Genomic DNA, 23469 nt, shown 5'->3' on the forward strand with positions numbered 1-23469 from the left:
TTTGGGTGAAGAGAACAAATACTTTATTGTAGGATATTTAAAAGTGACAGCATGAAAGCAGAGTCCAAAGGATTGTCCTGGTGCTGAAGCATGGCTTTTCCAGCCTATGCTTATCATAGTAGAAGTGTTTTGGCATTTTATAATATGTGTTGTCATAGTGCATGATGCCTCAAAAATGTCATTGTTATGTTTAAGTTGAGGTCAAAAGAGGCTTGTCTAATGTGAGATATTTTTTAAATGCATCATTACAGACAAATAAGTGGATGAAAGTGGATTCATGTGAGTGGGCAGGTAGGCCACTGTCAGCATGTGAAGACATTTGAGGTAAATATGTAATGCTAACTTTTGGTAACAAAGATGATATCATTTAGTAGATCCCTGAATGTGTAGTAGTGTTGGAATGTAAAGAGGCTAACCAAAGGACCTTTTAAAGACCTTTGAAGACCACACCTGCCACAGACCCACTTAAATCCTGCAGTAACTCCTCATGGTAGCTGTAAAGAAGCCATGAGCATCGAGCTAAACTTGCTGAGATCACAGCTCTTCATCACAGACACACGGTGGCTCTTGTTCAGCTTGTTGCTGGGGTCCAGTGCCATGAACCCTCGGCACAGTTCTCCTTGGAGCTCCACACGAACGGCATACTCTGTCCTCTCTGTCACCACGGTACTGTCCACACATGCTGCCACAGCATATGCGTCATAGGGTACAAAGCCCGGCCCAAAAAATGCATCTTTCATCCCAATCCCAGGCTCCCTGGAGAAGGCCCAGCATTTAGAGGTGATCGCTTTCATAAACCGAGCAGCTGCGGTGTCCTGGTTGACCAACTTGTCAAAAAATTCCTAATGAAACAAAGTAAGTAAAGACATTCACATTTAATTGACAAACTCAAGTAGTATGTTTAGTACTGTGCAAAAGTCAGAGACCATCCTTTATTTCATTTGCAGTCAAAACAGCCAATATGCAAAAGTTATTCATTTTTCAGTGTCAGGGGGGACAGGCAGAAACCATATTTGATAGGAAATTAAACGGTACCATACCAGTATTTAAGTATTTTGGGTATCCACCCTTTCCATTATTACAGCTTCCATTCTTTTCAGGAGACTTTCATTTTTTAAAGGTGCAGTGTGTAAGATTTAGGGGGATTTATCAGCAAAAATGGAATATGTTGTACAAAAACATATTTCCATTAGTGTATCATACTTAATATTTAGCACAAGAAAAAACAAGGGAGGATGAATTCTCATTCTTAAAGAAGCAAAAACATGAATATGCAAAACGGAATTGGGACAGGTGATGGCAGAAAACCTGATGGCCACCGTAGGTTCTGCTACACACTTGGTGAGGGAGGGGTATTCAGTTGGTTGCAATCTGCAGCCTCACTGCTACATGCCACTAAATCTTGCACACTGCACCTTTTAAGGACATCTGCATGGATATTTTTCTACATCTCCATAGTTCAGTCTTAGAAGTTGGTTTCATTTTCTGTCTTTCACAATCCAAACACATTCCCAAAGACATTCATTGATGTTGAGATCTGTGGTCAGTCCATTGTTCTAAGAATATCAGCAGTGTCTTTAATTTCAAAATTAATTTTCTTCTTTTTTTTTTTTGTCTTATTATGTTTTTTTCAGTAATGGCTTCTTGACAGCTACACATCCTTTCAGGCTTATCGAAATGAATTGTCTCCTCACAGAGGAAGGATTGGTGGAAAAATCTGTTTTTTTTTTTTCAGATATTAAGCAAGAATGGAGCTTGATTTTCTCTCAAAGATGAAAAATCTAAGTACTGTTTATCTGATGGCGACAGTTCTGGTGGTCTGCCAGGTCCTGCATGCTTGTTAGTCCCAATTACTCTGTATCTTTTAAGAATTTTTTTTTTGTACTACAGTTTGTTCACTCTGTTTCCTTTGACTTTCACCTTCTTTATTCAAATGGATCCTATCTAGTTTCCTCAGAAATATATCTCTTGAAAAATGAATAACGTGCTTAATGGTTTTTTGGACTAGGAATCAAATGAATGGTGGTCTCCTGATTTAACACAGCACTGTATAACTTCTAATAACTTTCTTCCCCTATGCAACATTTTAAAAACCTGACTTTTGAAGCAGCTAAAGCAATTAAACCATTATAAAAGAGGGCAGTGTAGGGCACCTCATTAGTACTCAACTCACAGCAAGCAATTCAAACAAGGATATTGGTCCAGCTATGTGGTTTTTACCCAAGAGAGCTTGTTTCTACAGGTGAACTCCCAGGTTGCTACGTGTGTGGGGCACAGGTATTCCTCCAAGACTATGTAAGCAGACTCGGGATCCATGATGAAATTAAACTCTGCACATGGCGTCACATTTCCCTTGCCTGCAAAGGCAAACACTGGTTAAGCGGAAACCTGCTAATTAAAGCAGCTTTAAGGCTGTAATTTTCCTACCTTCCATATTGCCACCCATGATGTGCAAGTCCTTAAGCTTCTTAGGGATGCTGGGATCCAGCCTAACAGCCAGAGCTAAATTAGTGAGCGGACCCAGAGCCACAAGGGAGACCTTTTTCATGAATAGAGGCAATACATTGTGTCAAACACAAGAGGGCAGAAAAGTGTTGATACAAGCCAAGATGGAAACAAAAAGACAAAAAGAGAAAATTCACTGATAATGCAGGTTATCAGTCACACTGAATAACCAGTTTTCCTTACCTGCCCTTGGTGTTCATTCACCAGTCGGATTAGAGCATTAACTGCATGCTCTTTCTGTGTTTGCTTTTTCCAAACATCTGAGTCTCTGTCCTCCAGCACATCTCCCAACCCATCAGTCCCAAAATGATCTTTAAATGGTTTCAGAGCTCCAACCAAAGGGCCAGCAGACCCTCTGAAGACCGGAATCTAAAGAGATGTATGAACCCCCCCAAACTTACATTAATGACCACCCAGGAGACTAGAAATTAATTTCAGTTTCTGTGTGCATTATGCAATCTAACAGTCATCTATCATTTAGCTTATACCCTCACCACCCACTTCATTAGAAAAACCTCTACACATTGGCCACTTTATGAGCTTCACCTGCTTTATAAGTTCAGCATATAGGTGTATTATTGAAGAGTTTCATTCCAAAATGTTGAAATGATGATATATGATGATGATGATGATGATGTATAATGTAAAAAACACATTTTTATTTCTCTACTGAAGGTGGTAATATTCATAATATAGCATTGATATTATATGTGTAATGCCCACTCCCAACAATGTATATCATGGAGAAAAAATCTTGAAAGTGGTCTATAATGCGTTTTGTAACAAAATCTTTCAATTACAGACTGTAATCTTATCTGTTGCTGCACAGTTTGCCAACCACCCTTTACTGCTCATTTATCACTGGTCAGTTTCTGAACACATGACCTTGGTTGACCAGATATTATTTGTAAAGCTAGGCCTATCCCATTTATTACATAATCACCTGATCAAATTACAGTGGCGCAAAAAAGTATTTAGTCAGCCACTGATTGTGCAAGTTCTCCTACTTAGAAAGATGAGAGAGGTCTGTAATTTTCATCATAGGTACACTTCAACTATGAGAGACAAAATGAGAAAAAAAATCCAGGAAATCACTTTGTAGGATTTTTAAAGAATTTATTTGTAAATTATGGTGGAAAATAAGTATTTGGTCAATGACAAAAGTTCAACTCAATACTTTGTAACATAACCTTTGTTGGCAATGACAGAGGTCAAACGTTTCCTGTAAGTCTTCACCAGGTTTGCACACACTGTAGCTGGTATTTTGGCCCATTCCTCCATGCAGATCTCCTCTAGAGCAGTGATGTTTCCACCCCCATGCTTCACAGTAGGTATGGTGTTCTTAGGATGCAACTCAGCATTCTTCTTCCTCCAAACACGACGAGTTGAGTTTTTACCAAAAAGTTCTATTTTGGTTTCATCTGACCACATGATATTCTCCCAATCCTCTTCTGGATCATCCATATGCTCTCTGGCAAACTTCAGACGGGCCTGGACATGTACTGGCTTAAGCAGGGGGACACGCCTGGCACTGCAGGATTTGAGTCCCTCTCGGCGTAGTGTGTTACTGATGGTAGCCTTTGTTACTTTGGTCCCAGCTCTCTGCAGGTCATTCATCAGGTCCCTCAGTGTAGTTCTGGGATTTTTGCTCACCATTCTCATGATCATTTTGACCCCACGGGATGAGATCTTGCGAGGGGCCCCAGATCGAGGGAGATTATCAATGGTCTTGTATGTCTTCCATTTTCTTACAATTGCTCCCACAGTTGATTTATTCACACCAACCTGCTTGCCTATTGTAGATTCACTCTTCCCAGCCTGGTGCAGGTCTACAATTTTCTTCCTGGTGTCCTTCGACAGCTCTTTGGTCTTGGCCATGGTTGGGTTTGGAGTCTGACTGTTTGAGGCTGTGGACAGGTGTCTTTTATACAGATAACGAGGTCAAACAGGTGCCATTAATACAGGTAATGAATGGAGGACAGAAGAGCTTCTTAAAGAAGTTGTTACAGGTCTGTGAGAGCCAGAAATCTTACTTGTTTGTGGGTGACCAAATACTTATTTTCCACCATAATTTACAAATAAATTCTTTAAAAATCCTACAAAGTGATTTCCTGGATTTTTTTTCTCATTTTGTCTCTCATAGTTGAAGTGTACCTATGATGAAAATTACAGACCTCTCTCATCTTTCTAAGTAGGAGAACTTGCACAATCAGTGGCTGACTAAATATTTTTTTGCCCCACTGTATTTGAGCTGATTTCAGTTATTTTCCACATTCGCAGACTTTCACATTCATTGCATAGATTTTTTAAAATTTTCTACATAATTTAGTTGTTGAGATGTGAACAAAGTCATTCACACTTGATTGGTTTGATGTGAAATGCCCTGTTCTTGAGAAACTTCAGTTAGATTTTCTTTACAGTGGTTGTGATAGGAACCAAGGGCTGTGATGTCTACAGCACAAGCCATTCTATTTCAAACCCAAATGACGTACATAGAGTTTTTATATGTACTGTTGATAATGGAAAAAAAAATCTAAAAATAAGTTTTATTTGCATTTTTCTATTGACACACATTATGGGTCTGAGGGAAAAAAAGAAATTCTGACTTTGTGCTATAACACATTTAGGGTTAGCAGTGATGAGTAAAGTTTGTTTATTTGAGCCAATTAAATTATTGATCGGAATTATTTATATGGCAATTAACTGTCAGCTAAAATTTCATGATTGTGACAGGCCTTGGCAGACTGCGGCCAGCACGGCACTATCACTGACAGTAGTGTCATGATATAGTGTGTGGTGATGGTATGAGTGTATCAGAGTGGTGTTGCTGGGGACACTTCAGTGCTAGGATGAGAGTGGTCCACCTTTCAAAAATACATCCAGCCACAGGTGGCTCTGTGTTCAGAAACTGACCACTGGTGAAAGACTAGAGAAGAACAGTGCATGGACTACAGTCTCTAACTATACCCCAGCAAGGTGGAGCTACAAGGAACTGGTTTCTGATAAAGTGGCCAGTGAGTGTTTATTCTTGTTACATCCATCCTCTGGATAAAAATGCTTAACCTCTTAAAGTGCAGATTATAATTCAGTCATTTATCATAAGGTTTATTATTCAGTAATTGCTATCAATTACCCAGAAATTACTATGAAACTACAATGCAATGTATGTATTTATTAGAGTGAGGACGTCTGGACCTGCTGACAGGTCCTTAGCATTTACATTCTTAACAGTTTATTAATTTACCTCGGTAAATTCAAAATTTCACAAATATGTTTACGGACGTCTGTAATTATTACTAGGTTTGTGTAGTTTTACCCACCTGAGTCCGCTGACAGACTGACAGAACATGTAGCACGTTTTGACAGACGTTATCAACATCTGTGTTCCCAAAGCAGCAGGTGATGCCCAGGATCCTCACATTGGGTGCAGCCAGAGCCAGCATTATAGCCTGGGCATCATCAATGCCACAGTCAGTGTCTATGATCATCAACTTCTGAGTCATTCTGGTTGCCTGGAAACCACATCATTTGTTTATGTACTGATGACCTTCAACAACAATCAAACTCTTATCTGTGGTCTAGCAAAGTTGTAAAGCAAGTTCTCTCCAATGCCCCTGACATTCACAAACATATTGGCAAAATTTCCCATGCTATGTGAAGCGACCTTGGGTTTGTGAAAGGCGCTATATAAATGTAACTTATTATTATTATTATTATTATTATTATTATTTCACTTTAGGGCTAGACACAGTGTTCTTCATTTGACCTGCAGTGGCAAATGTCAGTCACTCATTTATAACCATCATTACTCTGTTAACTTGTTTTCTCCACATGTCCCTCCATGGTCTTGGAGTGAGCTTATGATTTAAAACAACATTTCGCAATCAGATTGCTTGTACATGAGCTAGCTGTGCCTATTTGATTTGTGATGCTTTGTGAAGTAGTGCTGCAGGGCAGCTATGGTGCTTTTTAAAGTACAGTCTGGGCTTTTAAAATAACCATGTGATGTAGAGGAAAGAACAGGCCACGCATCAAAATCACAGCCATGCAAGAACCAACAGCACAGTGGCCACTCCCGAATGAAAAATGTCTTCCTAAAATTAATTTCTCAAGAGAAATACAGCAGATCTCTATACTGTATTCATGAAGAGTCTCTGATTTCTGAGTCATATCTTCTAAATCCTCCTTAGGAGAAAATAAGAGCTTTATGTAAGCATTTCATTGTAAGATGTTCTGGAGACAGATTAGAGAAAAATAAGTTCTCCTTCTGCACTGATAGACTCCATCCAGACTTACTCCATAAGTCACTTGATGTAAACAAAATAATTTAGAGTAGATTGATGGGAAATGCTTAGCTCTACATTCTTAAAAAATGGTTCTTTAAGGGTTCTTTAGTAAAGGGAATGGTTCTATTTAGAACCATGAGTTCTAGATAGAACCATTTCATGCTTAAATGGTTCTTTGCATGGTGAAATGGTTCTTCAGATTGGCAGATAATGTGTTTTGTATGGTTCTAGTTAGCTCCTTTTTGAAAATGGTTCTACATAGCACCAAAAAGTGTTCTGCTATTGTGACAATGTCAAGCTTTTAACTAGAGAACACTTTTTGGTGCTACATAGAACCATTTTCAAAAAGGTACTATATAGAACCATATACAACACAACACACATACATACAACATTTAACCCATGATTCTACATAGAACCATTCCTTTTACTAAAGAACCCTTGAAGAACCATCTTTTTAAGATTGTAGACAAACCTACCAAATCAGAATTGTTCACAGTGGTGGTGATAGGAATCAGATGTCTGAAGAGCTATGTCTAAGTGCCTCTAAAAGCTACAGCTCAAATTTTTACATGAAATTATTATGAATATGCTGCCTGAAGCCCAAGACATTGTTCTATGACAGTTTTGAGGTAAACCTTTGGGCCACAATGTACTTTTTAAAATCCATTAATGATGGAGATGGTGGCCACTGGTTCCTGTCACCTCCACTATAAAGAAATCTGAATCAGTAAGTTTCTCTGCAATTAATCATTTCACATCAAACCACTCTGAATAGACAATCTCAGTCATAGAATAATGGAAGCATTTGCATAATTTGGTTGATTTCCCCTTTAGGGTTAGGTTTACTCACCATGTTTTTTCAGCTGTCGAAAACTTGTGATGAAAATGAGAAAATTCATCTTCTTAAGGGTTTTTTTCACTCTCAAAGAGATTTTATGCAGCTTACTTATAGTAAGTGAAAACTTAAAGCCCAACATGTAGATCTGAGCTGAGAAAAGTATAAGTACAGAACAGTCTGTAATGTCTTATGGGGGCACTCCAGGGGCTTGTGTTAATGCCCACACCGCAGGGCTGTATGTAAACTTAACAAACAGGTAGCACCGAAAATTGCAAGTGTTGTAGTACAATAGAAATACTGTGGAGAAATATCTGTAATAATATTCTAAAAAGTATTCATACTAATAAGTGGAACAACTTGTCTTTTTAACTGTGGAGAAAAAAGCAGAAGCAGCATGTAAAAGGTTTAGATTAGTCTACTACAGTGTTGGCTGTAAAGGATGAGTATGATTCACTCCACACGACAATGGAGAGCACACAGATCGTTTTCTCCTCAACAATCCAACTTTCCCCGCAAGGGGACAGTAATAGCAAAGTAGCTTTTGCGTGCATCTTTGAGAGAGAAACCCACACCAGCAGGAGCTCACAAACAAATGTATGGTTGCAACTTTTTGGCATTTTGTTCTTGGTGAGAACCTATTGTTTACAAACATTTAAATTTGTCAGGTACTACCACAAACACGACCACTTAGCCTGCTTCGCAGTTCACGAGACAAATTTTGCGGAGATGGCTTGTGCAGTTGGGGAATGTTGTTTAATATTGCACGCACACCAAGTAGGGGCAATAGTTCACACACTGCATAACAGACTACAAGTTACACAAACAGTTTCATAAACACAGGCGCACACCACACAGGTTTCATTTGCAAGAGCGTGCAATCTTGTATCTGCGCTTGACTATTTCTCATAGTTTGCTGTCGCTCTGTAAAGCCCTGCCACACTGACCAAAGCAGAGAACAAAGCAGAAAGGAGAATTACCACTCTGTAATGTCTTCCTGGTTTGTAAGGTGCAAGAGGGCGCTCCCGAGTGAGTCCAAAATGAATGGGTTAAAATGGAGCATTTGAGCAAAATCATAGTTTATAATTGCTCAAACATTTTTAATGTAAAAGAATACAATCATTTCCAGAACACAGAATAGCATATAACATTTTAACACTGCTGTTATATTTTTAAACTCGAGTTATGTAAGTTTAAAATGGCGCCTCATATACGTTCATGACGTCAGTGAGCGCGAACAGCCAATGAGCTACTCTGCTCGCCAACTAATCAGCACTCAGTAGCAGTAAAGCTAGCGTCCTGCTGTCCAAAACCTATATAGGTAACATATAGATGTTTCTTTGCTTTTTTAGTGAAATACACCCTTCTACTTTCTAAAACTAAAGGAAAGTTATGAGCAAGTAATTAGAAACTATTTTAACGTTTTGTTTTTAGCCGTTAAGCTCCATTTACTCCTATTCATTGAGCAGTCGCGAGCGAGCGCCCTCTGTTGTTTCGCTGTCATGTTTTTGATATAATGGAGGAAATAGGAACTGGCCGGGCTCATAAACCGGCTCTGACCAAAGTACGCTTTTGTCAGACAAAGGAAACAGTTGTAAAGTTTTATCACATAAACAGGTAAAACTGTCGTTTTATGTTGTATTTTAAACGGCACACAGTAAAAAGAACGGCTCTAATGCCTTCAGTAGTGTTTCAGTACTGCACCTGGTCTTCTGCTGACAGCAGTTTGCAGCAGGACCATCATGAATCAGCCACGAATCTCACTAAAAACAGACGCTCAGTGTTTTTATTAAATTAGGCAGAACAGAATTTATACATCAAGAACTTGTTTTTAGCGCGTTAATGAGGACACTGACACTACTCTGCTAATCCAGCAGTGAAACAGGACGGCGTGCTGCTACAAATACACACACACGTATATCTACGGTTAGATCACCCGGTTAGCAGGTTAGCGCCTCTGCTACTCGACCCGGCTAACTTCCACTCACTTTGGCGGACGAAACCAGCAACTGTGGGTTAACGTGGGTTACCGTGTACCGCAGATCTGCGCAGAACCGCCCGTTTTCAGGTTACTACTTTCTGGGAGCTTCCCGTCTACGGTACGCAGTCTGTTTCATTCAGAGGTGATCGTGCCTGTATAGTGTCCTGTTCCCTATTCCCTGCTCCCTGCGCCCTCCACACTAAACACTCACAGTGACTGTAGGTTTAACCGACCTATTTGTCACTTCACTTTTCTGTATGATCACGTAACACTGACCAGTGTAAACCTACCAGTGCTCCAGTACAGTTAAACCACTGCTCTTTGACACCACTCTCTCCCTTCACACAGATGATGGATTCTGGCCTTCAGTTAATAATTAGTCATGTAAACAGGTTGGCCAGTTGTCTCATAAAATGTGAAGATTATACAGGAGACATTGATAGGAGACCTCCCTGATCGTGGTAAGTTTCAGCTACATATACATCTCCTCTACAAAGAAAGGCGTCTACTTTAGGGTGATTTTTTCACTTTCTTAGCCTGCTTTTGGTTTAGATCAGGGGTCTCCAATCTTATCTGCAGAGGGCTGGTGTGGCTGCAAGTTTTCATTCCAGCAAAGCAGGATCACACCTGCTTAACTGATTAAACAACTAGAATCAAGCGTGCTCCTGCCTGATTAGGATGAAAACCTGCGACTACACAGGACTAGTTTAGATAAACAGCATGTTCTAAATGAACTGTTTCTATGTTTACATATATTCACTTATTCAGTCTTCAGCAGTTTAGCTCCATCCATTCATGATGAATTCGTAGTAATATTTCAGCCTGGACTGGGGTGTCCAATCAAAACAGAGGTCTGGAAAATGACTGTGCAAAATTAATTACAATTTTTTTTGTACATAAAGCCACAAAAAGTGGGCCTCAGAGAAAAAAACTAAAATAAATGTAGGATGTGGCCCCTTTAATTGTATTCTGGGAACAAAACATCTGCCCAGGTGTGCACTGTTACACATAGAAAGATACTGCTTCCCAAATATATGATTCAAATTCTTTCATACTGCCATACCAGTATTTGGAGACATGTTAGCAAAGGTGGAGTATAATTCTATGAATTAACTTAAACTCAGCCTAAATTAACGGGGAATTTCTGTATTATTAAATAATTGAGATGTAACTAAATTCATTCACATTTCTTTACAGTGTTGGTGATGGGAACCAAGGGTTCTGATTTCTACAACGCAAATAGATTTTATTTTCTCCTCAAAACATTCAGTGAAAATATGCATGTCTTCTGAGATTTTTCATGTAATGTTGTTTATGGTAAAACAGTGGTGAATCTGAAAAAAAAAGCACCCTGCCTCTCTGCCATAAACATATTTTAAAAACTAACTAACTAAAATATTTGAAAAATCTGTGGAATTCAAAATTAAACTTATAACTTCATCACATGATGTATTTTAACCCATTTATACCTAAAGACTGTGTGTATGTTTGAAGTTAAGCGTGAAATAAAAGGAGAATTTAAGGGAAACTCTCAGTTGTTCTAATACAGATTGGCTTCTCATTGAAATGAATTGAATTCTTTTAGACAGCACATAATCTGTGTGTGTGTGTGTGTGTGTGTGTGTGTGTGTGTGTGTGTGTGTGTGTGTGTAAGGTGATTATTAAAATGATGAGAGTGATTTGTTGAGATTTTGGTGGCCGATTTTATTGCTTCTTGAGAAATGATCAAATTGAGACCCAGAGTGAGTGTTCTCCTTTTCAGTGCGCTGTGTGGGCTGATTGCTGGATTACAGTCGCTGCACAAATTCTGCGTAACTCGAGCGCACCAGCGGCGCTCAAGTCTCACCTCGGCTGCGCTTCTCTGGTAAAAAAAATAAAAGCTGTGGGGTGGAGCGGCTCATACTCATCCTACACAGCCAGCTCTGGAGATTAATGTCAGACAGGTCTAACTGAATTCTCCCTCTATATTAGTATGGTAGGTTATGGCTTATAAAATGATTTGTTAGAGCTGTTAGTCGGACGCTGAGTTTTTCGCTGTGGATTCGGACCCCCCCTCTGATTTTCGCCTTGGTATAAACCGCTGAAGCCCCTTAACAGAAATAGCGAACGGATTGTGAAGTGACGGATGTTTTTATTCCTTTATCCATGTATCTGCCTTATCTTCACGAAATCGCCTGTCTTGAGGTACGTTTCCGCATCCTGACTGCGTTTGTGCTGTTTGTCATTAAACGCAAAAAATCTGTTGTGTTTTAACACCTTTCCGAGCCGCGGCAGGTCGCCACCTCCTCCGAGGGCGGATTATTATTGTTAGTAACGCTGTCTGCATTGTAGCCGCCTAGAACTGCTAACAGCCTCTTAGTCTCACACAGAGACACTTTTTAAAGTCTGATTTTCTGAACTGTCATTTTAAATAATCGAAAACGCCGCCGGTGATGAGATTTGACCTGAATAATGCCTGTACTGCTGCTGCTGTAGCAAAATGTCCAGAGTGGGTGTGAATCTGTAGTCATATTTGTGAAACGTATAATCCTTATTTCTGTTTAGCCCAGCCTGGAGCCTTGCCGTCTATAACAGGCTTTAAACTTAACACACCCAGCATAGAGCACTGACTGCTTTGTACATGGTCAGTGGAGGCTTGTGGCCCTGGCCACCATTGCACAAAGTCTATTAACATTTACCCTCGTATGGGATCACATTATGAAGAACCGATGTATGCTCCCAGCTGTCCATGAGCTGAAGAAAAGTCTTTCTTTTCTCCCACTGTGCACGACTTTTCCCAGTACACAGTACAGAACAGACACCTACACACTTAAATAAGATGGTTTTTCAAGGGTTCGTTAATATGGGCTGCAGTTCTGTTTAGAACCATTTCATGCTGAAGTGATTATTCAGATTGATGGAGAAGGTGTTTTCAAAAAAAGATTCTGTATAGAACCATATTAAAGAGTTCTATACAGCACCCAAGGGTTCTTCTATTATTACATTGTCAAACTTGTAACCCTTTTTGGTGCTATATAATAATCTTTTCAAAACGATTCTCTATAGAACCATATATAACATATTTCCTATCAGTCTTAAAGACCTATTTAAGCATGAAATTGTTCCATTTTACTTTATTACTCTCAGAAATAAAGGTATGGAACTGTCACTGGGGTGGTACCTCTCGTCACTGGGGTGGTACCCTCAAGGGTACATCTCAGTACCTTTAGTCAGGGAACATAACTGTACCATAATCCACTGAAATGACATTTTCTAAGTTGTGTCCACAGTTGACTCCACACACCCCGTCTCGTCTCCAGGCTTTTTATTTTATTGTTCTCTTTTAAAACATTAGGTCACGAAAAGGTACAAATACATACTTTTCACTTGTGAAAACTTATTGAAGGTACACAATTGGACCTTAAAACCACTGTTGTAGCTTTCAGTTACATTATCATTGTACCTTGCTGAAGGAAAAATGTACCTACACAGTACCATTATTTCTAACAGTGTAAAGAACCCTTGACGAACCAGCTTTCGTTAAGTGTGTAGCTGTTGAGGAGCCTCTGTTTTTGCATAGTTCAGTGTTTCCCAGCTCCAGTTCTGTGGGCCACCTGAACTGCAGAGTTTTGTGTTTTCCTGCTTTAATACATCTGATTCAGCTCTGGAAGGAACTCGATCATCACCTAATGATGTAACTCGGGTGCAAGGAAACCTGAAACTGTGCAGGGCAGCTGAAGGTGGGAAACACCAGCATAACAGCTATCGCTCCATTCACTTTGTTGTTTGTGTGAGAATGGTGGCAGGCTTCGCATTGCTTGCATGTTGTTCACAGTGAAAGGTTACAGTTGTGTTGGACAGTTGTTCTTGCATTCAGTAGATGTTGGCCATAATTTTTACTCGTGAGAGTTGTGTACCATGAGAGATAAACACATATAGTGAAAATTTACCTGCTAACAGAAGATCAGGGGAGCTCAGTTCAGGTCATGCAGGGCCAGAGTTTAGGACAGTTTGGATTTCCCTGTTCAAACACTGATTCAGCTCATCAGTTCAAGTTTAGTAGAGCAGGAGAATCACCCGACTGAGTCAGGCCTCCCGGACTGGAGTTTTGCTTCGCTGGTGTTGATGCTCCTCAGTGTGAGGGCAAGTTCATTACTTTGGCCACATTAAATGGTAACAAACAACAAAATGGAGAGTTCAGATTTTTTAAAATGCTGTATTCTAATTTTTTCCATATGTAAAACCAGCGCCTGATTTTACTGGACATTTCTTACTGTACATGGGGACACTGAGTCAAAAATTTAGTGTTGAACTTTTAAAGATGGTTTAACAGTTGTTTGTTTCAGAAGAGGGATCATTTAGTCAGACATTTCGTTGGAGTGTACAAATGTAGTATGTGATTTCAGCTGCATCAATTTTGTAATCTTAGAATTGATTATAAGATATTTTAATCATATTTAATAAAATATACACTTATTTTTTGGCCAAAGTACTACTCTCTGGATATCTTCAAAAGTTAAAATCCCTAAAAAGCTTCATGTATTGTTTTTATTCTCTGTATTCCACTATCATAGTAATAGTTTGCTTAGATTTCAATATTTCAAAACAGTATTTGATGACGTATTTACTGTTTTCTGGAAGAGCAGAATGTTATAGGGACACTGGATTACTGCGTTTGTAATCCTACAGTACAAATAAATGTACTCTTTATATTGCATTGTCTGGGCAAATATGTACACGAAATATACTGGATATTGGCATTGGCCCACAGTTCCCATATCATGTATCCATGTTAAGAATTGAAGAACTGTATTATAAAAATGAAATCGAATCTAGGTGTAATGTGAGCTTTTATGATGTGTTGAATAGATTCCTAAAGAATAGTAATTTAAGTAGATTGTAGATTAGGTGAAAGCTTCCCAAGTTCAATTGTAAATAATTAAAATGAAACTACATGCAGTAATACTGATACTATGTGGAATGTACGCATTTCCAAAATAACAAATAAATTGTAGTTTAGAGTTTTGCGCTCTAGTCAGACTCATTTTTGTGTCCACCTTTTCTAATACAGGACCAAGCCATCACAGCACAGCAATACCATCCGGACTGTAACCTGCAATAGGTAATTCTCTTGTCACTCAAGTGTTCAATGCCTAACACTGCAGAAAGTGAAGGCGGTAACGTATCTGGTGCTAGTGATCCGCCGGCCCCAGCACGGGCCCCGGCCAGAGAGGATGAGCGCAGCTTCCTGAACCCATTCACCCGCGACTCGCTGCGAGTCAGGCGGGCCTCCAGCGCTGAGCTGCAGCTTCCATGGACCTGCCCGGTCACCCACTCCCGGGAGAAATTCTACACAGTCTGCTCAGACTACGCACTACTCAACCAGGCCCGTCCTATCATCACACCCAGAGATGCTCCTCAGACCAGCTCCGATAGCGGGGCATCACTGACTCAGTCTAACACTACCAGTGTCTCGCAGTGTCTGGCTGGAGAAACCAATACACCTTTAGCTGAGGACTGTGACATGGAAGAGGTGTTGACCAGCAACTCCAAGCCTGTGTTAGCCTGGGAGATCGACACCACTGATTTTGATGCAGTCTTAACCCGGAAAACCAGGACCAGTAAGTTCCTTCACATGTAATTTCTTTTAAACAATACTTCAGCTTAAAAAATAAAGTCTATAAAAATGGAAAAAGTTACAGACTTTAGACTGCTACTACTAGTTTTAGCTATACAATGTATGTTTGTCCATTTTTATAGACAGCAGTATTTTATATGGTGTCGCAAACCACATAAGCAAGTCCATTTGAGATTAAAGCCTAGTTCTACATTTTTCCTGTATTTCATTTTTTTTCCTGAGGTCCACTTTTGACATTTGGTGTGGTTTTGGCCAAAAACAGTTGTAATTGATATTTTATATGACTATTTCCAACAACCTCTCTCAGCTCTTAAAATTTAACAGGCTGTTTTTGTTGCTGTGCGATTTATGTAATGACCTCCATCTTAAAACACTCTTTATTGGTATAACTTCAATTGTAGTGGGTGAGGTAAAATTGTACTAGGCTGAAAATATGTATTTAAATGCACTGTTTTTTGTGACATCACGAAAACAATAAATCAACAGGCTTTTTGTACCTCAATTTCCATTTGGAACAATTTGTTTAAGTACTCACACCTTAGATATTTAAAGGATTATGTTATGATCTATTTAAACCCAAGGCATTAATTGGCATAGTAATAAGCTAAAAACAATACATGGCCAAAAGTATATGGACACACATATATGACCATCACACCTACATGAGCTTGTTGGACATTTGATTCCAAAACCGTGGGCATTTAATATGGAGTTGCCTCCTCTTTGCAGCTATAACATTCTCACTCTTCTAGGAAGGCTTTCCATAAGATTTTGGAGAGTGTCTACTGGAATATGTGCACATTAAGTCAAAAGAGTATTTGTGAGGTCAGGAACTGATGTTCAGTAAGAAGACCTGGCTCACAACTGATGCACCAATTCATCCCAAAGGTGTTCTGTAGGTTTGTGGTCAAAGCTCTGTGGAGGCCACTGGAGTTTCTCTTCACCAAATTCGTCAAACTATGTCTTTATGACTCTCGCTTTGTGCTCAGGTGCACAGTCATGCTAGAACAGGAAAAGGCCTTCCTCAAACTGTTGCCACAAAATAGGAAGCATATAGTTGTCAAAAATGTCTTTGTATGTTGTAGCATTAACATTACCCTCACCCTAGAACTAAGGGCCAAGCCCTAAACCCTCAAAAACTGTCCCAGACCATTATCCCTCCTCCACCAGACTTTACTTATGCATTACGTGTTACGGTAGGTTGTGTTCTCCTGGCATCCACCAAACCTGTTCATCAGACTGCCAGTTAGTGATTCATGATCCATCACTCCAGAGAACATGTTTCCACTGCTCCGGAGTCCAGTGGCAGTGTGCTTTACATCGCTCCCCCTGACGCCTGGCATTGCGCATAGTGACCTTAAGCTTGTGTGCAGATGCTCAGCAATGGAAACACGTGTCATGAAGCTCTTGACAGTTCTCTTGCTGATGTGGCTTCCAGAGGCAGTTTAGAGCTCTGTAGTAACTAATGCACTAGAGAGTAGGCATTTTCTACATGCTATGCAATTCAGTACTTGACAGCCCTGCACTGTGAGTTTGTGTGGTCTACTGCTTTGTGAGCTGTTGTTGCTCCTAGTGCTCCCATTTCACATGAATAGCACCTACTATTGACCGGGACAGATCTAACAGGGCAGGAATTTCATGAACTGACTTGTGGAGAAGGTGGCATCCTATGACAGTGCCACATTTAAAGTCACTGATCTCTTCGGTATGACCCATTCTACTACGGTCTATGAAGATTGCCTGGCTATGTGCTTGATTTTGTACACGTGTTAGAAGTAGGTGTGGCTGAAACATCTGAACACAGTAATTACTGTCCACACACTTTTACCCATATAGTGCATGTACAAAATCATAATTTATAAGGTACTTTCTATTGGGAGGTGGCTTTCCCGAACTCTTAAATTTTAAAAATAATACTTACATTTTGTTTTTTCAATCCTGTTTTTTTATTTCATTAAAGTAAAGTTGAAAGATTTAAATTCATCATTAGTATAATTTTTAAATGAAAAAACTCAAAAAATGCTGTCCTTCATTTTCATGTCACTACCGAAATGCAAAGAATTTTAATCTGTAGGTAGAGTCTTATTTTAGCAACACCCCTACCTTTTAGAGCAGCAAGTGAGACTGCATCCCCGTCCCTCATGGCCACATGGTGAGCATTTTGATCACATTGTTTTAAGTAAAATTGTTTTAAAGAGTCCCATAATCTGAAAATCAATATGTATCCTTAATAATTGTTACTACTGAAACACATATTTTCTGCAGTTAAGTAAACTTTTTTGTGTTTTAATGAAAAGTATTATGATTCAAAACTGTGTGTGCTAGTCATGTACTGGCTAGAATTTTTGAGTTATGCTCAAAATTAGTTAACATGGTTACTACTGAAACATTGGGTAAAGTTTCAGAGGAATTATTTTTGTAAAGGTAGTAACAAAATGCAACCAATGCAATGATTTATTCTAATAAAATAAAGATAGGTCCAAGACAGTTAAAAGTCTAAAATGAGTTTTCAACTTAAAGCCAATTCAGTATAAGAATCCATATATGAACTGGAGAGTGAGTGATGTGTTAAAACGTTAAACAATGTTTAGATATTACATCAAAAACCTTTATTAAAAAGTGAGGAAATTTGGTTTTCCACAATATGGGCACTTTAACAGCTCAATGTGGTCTGAAGCAAGCTCAATGCTAATTGGTGTACTTAAGCTTCCATTGCTTGTCCATAAGCATCCATTACTACTACATTAGCCTTGTCGCTCCAGTACAAAACTAAAGAGTTGAATTTCAGACAACAAATATGTCTTGGGTGAGGGGAAAGCCAAACTATTTTAGCCAAACTATTTCATTATTGAAAAGGTTGGAGTGCTGGCTTAGGTATAAAATATGGAGTGCCGGCATGGGTGGATATAACAGTGCACGTTGTTTTCAGCATGAAACTGCAAGCTTACTGCAAAATATGGAAAATAAATAGTCATACTGGCCATCTGGTACCGTTTGCTTATGTAATCTTATGCCATTGTCCAGTGACAACCACTGGGTCATCTTTCTGCATCCCACAGATGTACAATAGAGGCACTATTAAATCGAAGACATGCTTGTAATCACACTGTTTCTTTCGAAAACTATCATTTAAAATAATGTATTTGAATAGTTTTTGTTTTTTTGCCAGATTGCTTTCTGCAGCCCCAAAGAAAAAGAGTCCACAAATAGAGCATCTGCCATCCCAGATTCACAGTGTGATTGAAAGAAAACAAGTATTAGCAAGACCTAAAGCCTTTATCTCAGTTCTTCTTAGACTGTCCTCCCCTCAGAGAAGGGTGACAAGCAGCAGTCTTTGATTTTATTGTCCTGATCTCATACTGAATATTTTAGGTTGTGGTAGCTATTTTTAATGCCCTTAAAGGGACACCCCAGCCTAAAAATTAAAATGTAACCATTGCTGCATCCTTTGTAAACATGCTAACTCGCATCGCATCGAGCGAGATTTATGGTTTAAAGACTAGGAAAACCTCCTTCTGATGATGTGTCTAGAAGATATGTGGATGACTTTTGGAAAAACTGCTAGAAAGCCTGATATCTTATTGCAGCCACATAACTCTAGTAACAGTCTTCAAATCATCATTCAAATCCAGAACGGTTTTCTCATAGAACAGAAATGACTAATCTGATGAGGAGAACAACAAACTAAAAGCTGAGTTTAGAAAGGCAGCAGGCTGTCTAAATAATTAACCTCAGTTTCGCTACTTTTCTCTGGCTGAAAGGGCAAAAAAAAATTTGACAGGTGTAAGAAGTAAACTAATGCAAAATGATTTATGAAGGAAATGTTTTATTTCTTAGCCTGTAGCTCAGTGGCTAGTAGTCATGATTGGCTGACACCACAGGGATTCCGAATGGTTGTATGACCTATTTAAAGCCACTTACTTGAACACATCAACCTAAACGTGAACAATTTTCAAACAAACCATTCTGAACCCAGTCCATTTCATTCATAAATCATTTTCTTAGGGTTTTGTTTCATAACTGAAATAGAAAGAGTAATTCTAAGAAGATTCAGGCAAAACATTCAGTGCAGCCTTTACTGACTAGCCTGATAGTCTAATACCTGACCACACCTCCCATCATAGTTTTTTCAGATGGACATATTTCATTGGGTCCTAATTTAGTCAAGTATAATATAAATGATATAATCTTCAGAATCTTTTATTTTATGGTGAAAGGCAAACTGTCCTGAAACTCATTTTAGTAACACTGTACTTGAACCCTGCTACATAACATTGACATAACCATGCCATAAACATGTGGAAGATGTCATACGTGATTTTGTTCAATAATTATGACGGTGTCATGTTACCTTTACCGGTAATTGTTATGATAGATGCCATAATGTTTGATGCACAGGAAAAATGATCATGTGACATAAGCTGTCACAGCATCAAACTTTGACATAAGTCATGACAAGTAATGGAAATGTGACACTGTTATATCACTGAACTGAATCTGTCATGACAGCGAATGAAAAATTCCATGGAATAAGGATTGTATAAAACCAAGACATTAGTATGAACCCATACAGTGTAGATCATTATGTTGTAATTCTTTCTAGTGCTGAAAGTTCTACTTGTTTTCCAGGTAATCTGAAGAAATTTGCTCCAAAGAAAATGAAATCATCTGACCGCTCGAGCAGAAACCTGCTGGACCTTCCACCACAAGCTTCTCTGGAAGAGATCAAGCAGAGGAAAGTCCTGGACCTGCGCCGATGGTACCAGTGTAGCTCTTGCCCTAATGCTCAGTTTGGGAACATAGTAACAGGACAGTCAGTCATTCTTTTTTTTTTTGCTGTTCTTTTTACATTTTTAGGTACTGCATCAGTCGCCCTCAGTATAAAACTTCATGTGGAATTTCCTCTCTTGTCTCTTGCTGGAACTTCCTGTACAGCACTTTAGGAGCTGGGAGGTATGTAACCTGCTGTTCTTTAACTTCAGAACTTTTGCTCAGTTCAACTAAGGAGACTGAACGTAAATCTCAGTGCAGTTTGTAAGTAATTGTGAAGAGATGAGTGTGTTGTTTGAGCTCTGTACGTCAGTATATTTGATGTGAAACCAGGACTATTTAAGAACTTTATTATGGGCTTCTATTTCTGGTAACCACTCGTGATTGTACAACTTAACATTGTATATTTAATTGTAAATATGTATCTAATAGATGCACATCCTTTGCAATCTACGACTTCCTAAAGTTTCTCCTTGTTTCAGGGGCTTTTTGCCCTCAGTTTACCTTGGTAAACGGGTAAAATCCAACATGTCCTTTTAATCGACTTTCTGCACAAATTACAAGTGGTAAAATGAGAATGCATAAAAAATATAATTTTGCTGTTCAGCAGCTTGTTTACACCAAACTGACTTTTAAAAAAATGCATTATGTAATTACCTCACTTCCTGGAAAAACTGTTGTCGCATATGTTTTGATTTTTCAAAAAAAAAGTTACGTTTCACATATTTCCATCTGTAAACTCCTGTATGTTGCGACTTTGGCGTCCCTGATTTTCTCCATAACCTGCTGTTAAGGATTTAATGTTTATTTCATTTTTTCATGTTTTCTTCTTCTTTTTTTACGGGACATCACGTTTTTCTGCCATATAAAGCTATTTGAGCACCTATTTAAAAAGGATGTAGCCTTTTCTCTCTCTGTAATAGCTGAAAAGTGGCATCATTCCATTAAAAACACAGGTTTCGATAAACAATTTTTCCACTAAAGTTAAACAGGAAAAAAGTTTTGTAGACATTCATAGAATATAACTGAAAATACTACAGACTATTTAGATTTCCATAGCCCTTTTAAAGCATAAAATCCTGGATAGTGTTCCTGGTCTGTTCAACAGCTTCTCCTTAACCTAAGTAACAAAAGTAATTTAAAGTAATAAAGTATTTTATTATCATGCACTACTGTGGTCTTCCATGGTCTACCAGGTTATTTGCTATTGCTAAGCTCTCCAGGACATCCCAGCTTTGACTCATGTATTCTTGCATTACGATTTCTTTTGTCCTTGTGTTGAGAAAAACAGTGACAAATCCAGACACAAATGTCACATCTAGAGACAATTGTGCACCTTCTGTTATCCCTTTTGTGCATGAACTAATGATATAGTGCTAGACATCTCACCAAGCAACAATAGACAGTTTTTTATTTATTTCCCTATTAAATGAGGGTCTCTTAGTAGGAACAGCTGTGATTCCTATATAGTTCACACAAGAAGTAAATGCCCTCAATTAAAGATATTTTGCAATGTGCTGGAATACAGGGGCAAAAAATTCTCACTGTCCAATTACTTCTGGGCTGCACTGTATCTGTGGTGTGTGGAATGATTCAGTGAATTAGTTATTTCAGGAAACTAGCCTCAGGTAAGCAGACAAAGGATATTTTTCATTTTTGTTGATTTATAGTTAGTACTTAGAAACAAATGTCACTTTCTCACAGTTCTTGTTCTTTTTATAGCCATACCGAGTATGTTCCTTTGATCTCCGAGAGCTGTCAGACGCCTGCTTCAGAAACAATAAATAGTAACTCTTTATTTATTTTTTTTTTTGTCAGCCTTCCACCCATTTCCCAAGAGGAGGCCCTGCATATTCTCGGTTTCCAGCCTCCATTTGAAGACATCAAGTTTGGACCCTTTACCGGCAATGCCACTTTGATGCGGTATGATTTGTTCTGCTTGCTCTTGGCAACTATAAGAAATCTGAAGCAGCTGAAGTCTTTTCACCAACTCTATTTTTGTTTTGGTGCAGATGGTTCAGACAGATCAATGATCACTTTCGTGTTCGAGGATGCTCGTATATTTTATACAAACCCCATGGGAAGCACAAAACAGCAGGAGAGACAGGTGAGTTAAATATTACTTAGCACAATCACATATTAGAAAATCAGTGACCAATATAAAGAACAAGCTTCAATATAAAGTTCAAGCTTCAAACCTATGGTCAAAAAGTATCTCTCCACTGAGCTGTGAATATCACCCTGGATGTTCTGGCTAGGCAGCGGTGTTGTGACAACTGTGGTTGTATGGAGCTTGTGTGTGTGTTTTTTGTTCCGCATGTCATGATTAGCATCACCAGCACCTCAAAACTATGGTGTATTCTTTTAAGATCCTTTTGTACATGAACAGAGATCACAGTCACAGTTTCATGCTGTGTAATCTTCTCAGCTAATCTGCTGACAAAGTACTGTTGACAGAGCAGCATCACTTAGCAACCAGAAAAATTACAAAAGCATACTCTGGGATCCTGTTCAATGTAGGGTCTGTATTCATTTGTTACCGGGTACTTTTTAAATTTTAATGGCAAGTTGGCCTATTACTGTGGCACATTTCATGGGGAAAATGCCTTGATTTTCCAAAGCACGTTGCACACCATATTATAATGCTCTGTTTGTTGTTCTTGCGTTTGTGTAGCCGAGGGAGCTTTGCTGAAGTTGACCCAGGGACTGAGGGATGAGTCTATGGCCTACATTTACCATTGTCAGAACCATTACTTCTGCCCTGTGGGCTTTGAGGCAACACCATTAAAAGCAGGCAAAGCTTACAGGTACAGCATAGAAGCAGTTACTTTCAACCCTTCCTTAGTTATTCAGCGTTGCAGGTTGGGTTTCTCTGAGCTAAGAAAGAGTTTGGTAAAATATTTTTTCTTATGAATTCTTCTATGACAACAGTGAAACTGTACAATTCATTAAATGATCAACTACAATGAAAATAATAATTATATACTACTTTCCACAGGGGACCACTTCCTTTGAATGAAATGGAGCACTGGATTCTTATCGGGGAACCGAGCAGAAAACACCCTGCCATCCACTGTAAAAAGTAAATTTACTGTTTTATATCCACCATTTCTAATGATTAATAGTATGAAGCAAAGGCTTTTCAGGAAATCTGAATAGTAGGTATGGGCAGATAATCAGGAAAATTTTGATACTTGTTGGCATTTGACTTTGTTTTCTGCCTCAGTAAACTTTGCCTTTGACATTTGCCCAATCTAAATATCTGGACTCTGGACCTGTGTCTCACAGACTCCCTTCGTTCTTTAATGTTCACCAAAGTCCACAACGACATTGTCACATCTGCAAAGCTGCATGGTTGCAAGTGTATTTAAAAACATGCTAATGAAAAGAAACCCTTTACCCATGGTTGATATTGACACCAAAATCTGCATTTACATTGGAAACATAGGAAAATATTCTTTGTTTGTTTGTT

At 38.8% G+C, this 23469-nt stretch overlaps 2 protein-coding genes across 7 annotated transcripts in view; one reads left to right on the plus strand and one right to left on the minus strand.

Moving 5' to 3' along the window:
- On the minus strand, positions 1–9989 carry si:ch211-201h21.5 (uncharacterized protein LOC555526 homolog). Of its 5 annotated transcripts, none has more exons than XM_036570317.1 (6): positions 9901–9989; positions 5826–6017; positions 2689–2874; positions 2428–2539; positions 2221–2357; positions 1–842 (listed from the first exon to the last, which is right to left on the minus strand). In XM_036570317.1, exons 2-6 carry the CDS (start codon positions 6006–6008, stop codon positions 486–488), a joined length of 975 nt encoding a protein of 324 aa, XP_036426210.1. In that variant the 5' UTR covers positions 6009–6017; positions 9901–9989; the 3' UTR covers positions 1–485. The 5 variants fall into 5 exon arrangements, with proteins under 5 accessions (XP_036426210.1, XP_036426213.1, XP_036426209.1 ...); XM_036570320.1 differs by having other exon boundaries at positions 9887–9972; XM_036570316.1 differs by lacking the exon at positions 9901–9989 and adding an exon at positions 9660–9880.
- LOC118808008 (basic immunoglobulin-like variable motif-containing protein) overlaps positions 9956–23469 on the plus strand; it is a 15049-nt gene continuing 1535 nt past the window's right edge. Inside the window, exons 1-8 of one of the 2 annotated variants that reach the window (XM_036570313.1) lie at positions 9956–10071; positions 14661–15210; positions 19857–19986; positions 20085–20180; positions 21816–21920; positions 22010–22104; positions 22672–22804; positions 22996–23079. In XM_036570313.1, the coding sequence (XP_036426206.1) occupies positions 14739–15210; positions 19857–19986; positions 20085–20180; positions 21816–21920; positions 22010–22104; positions 22672–22804; positions 22996–23079 (1115 nt within the window). In that variant the 5' untranslated portion in view covers positions 9956–10071; positions 14661–14738. Of the gene's footprint in view, positions 10072–11482; positions 11795–14660; positions 15211–19856; positions 19987–20084; positions 20181–21815; positions 21921–22009; positions 22105–22671; positions 22805–22995; positions 23080–23469 lie in introns of those variants that run through there. The other variant, XM_036570312.1, reaches the window with a different exon arrangement.

This window comes from Colossoma macropomum, unplaced genomic scaffold (assembly GCF_904425465.1).
Source record: "Colossoma macropomum unplaced genomic scaffold, Colossoma_macropomum, whole genome shotgun sequence".
In the NCBI taxonomy this organism is placed as follows: domain Eukaryota; kingdom Metazoa; phylum Chordata; class Actinopteri; order Characiformes; family Serrasalmidae; genus Colossoma; species Colossoma macropomum.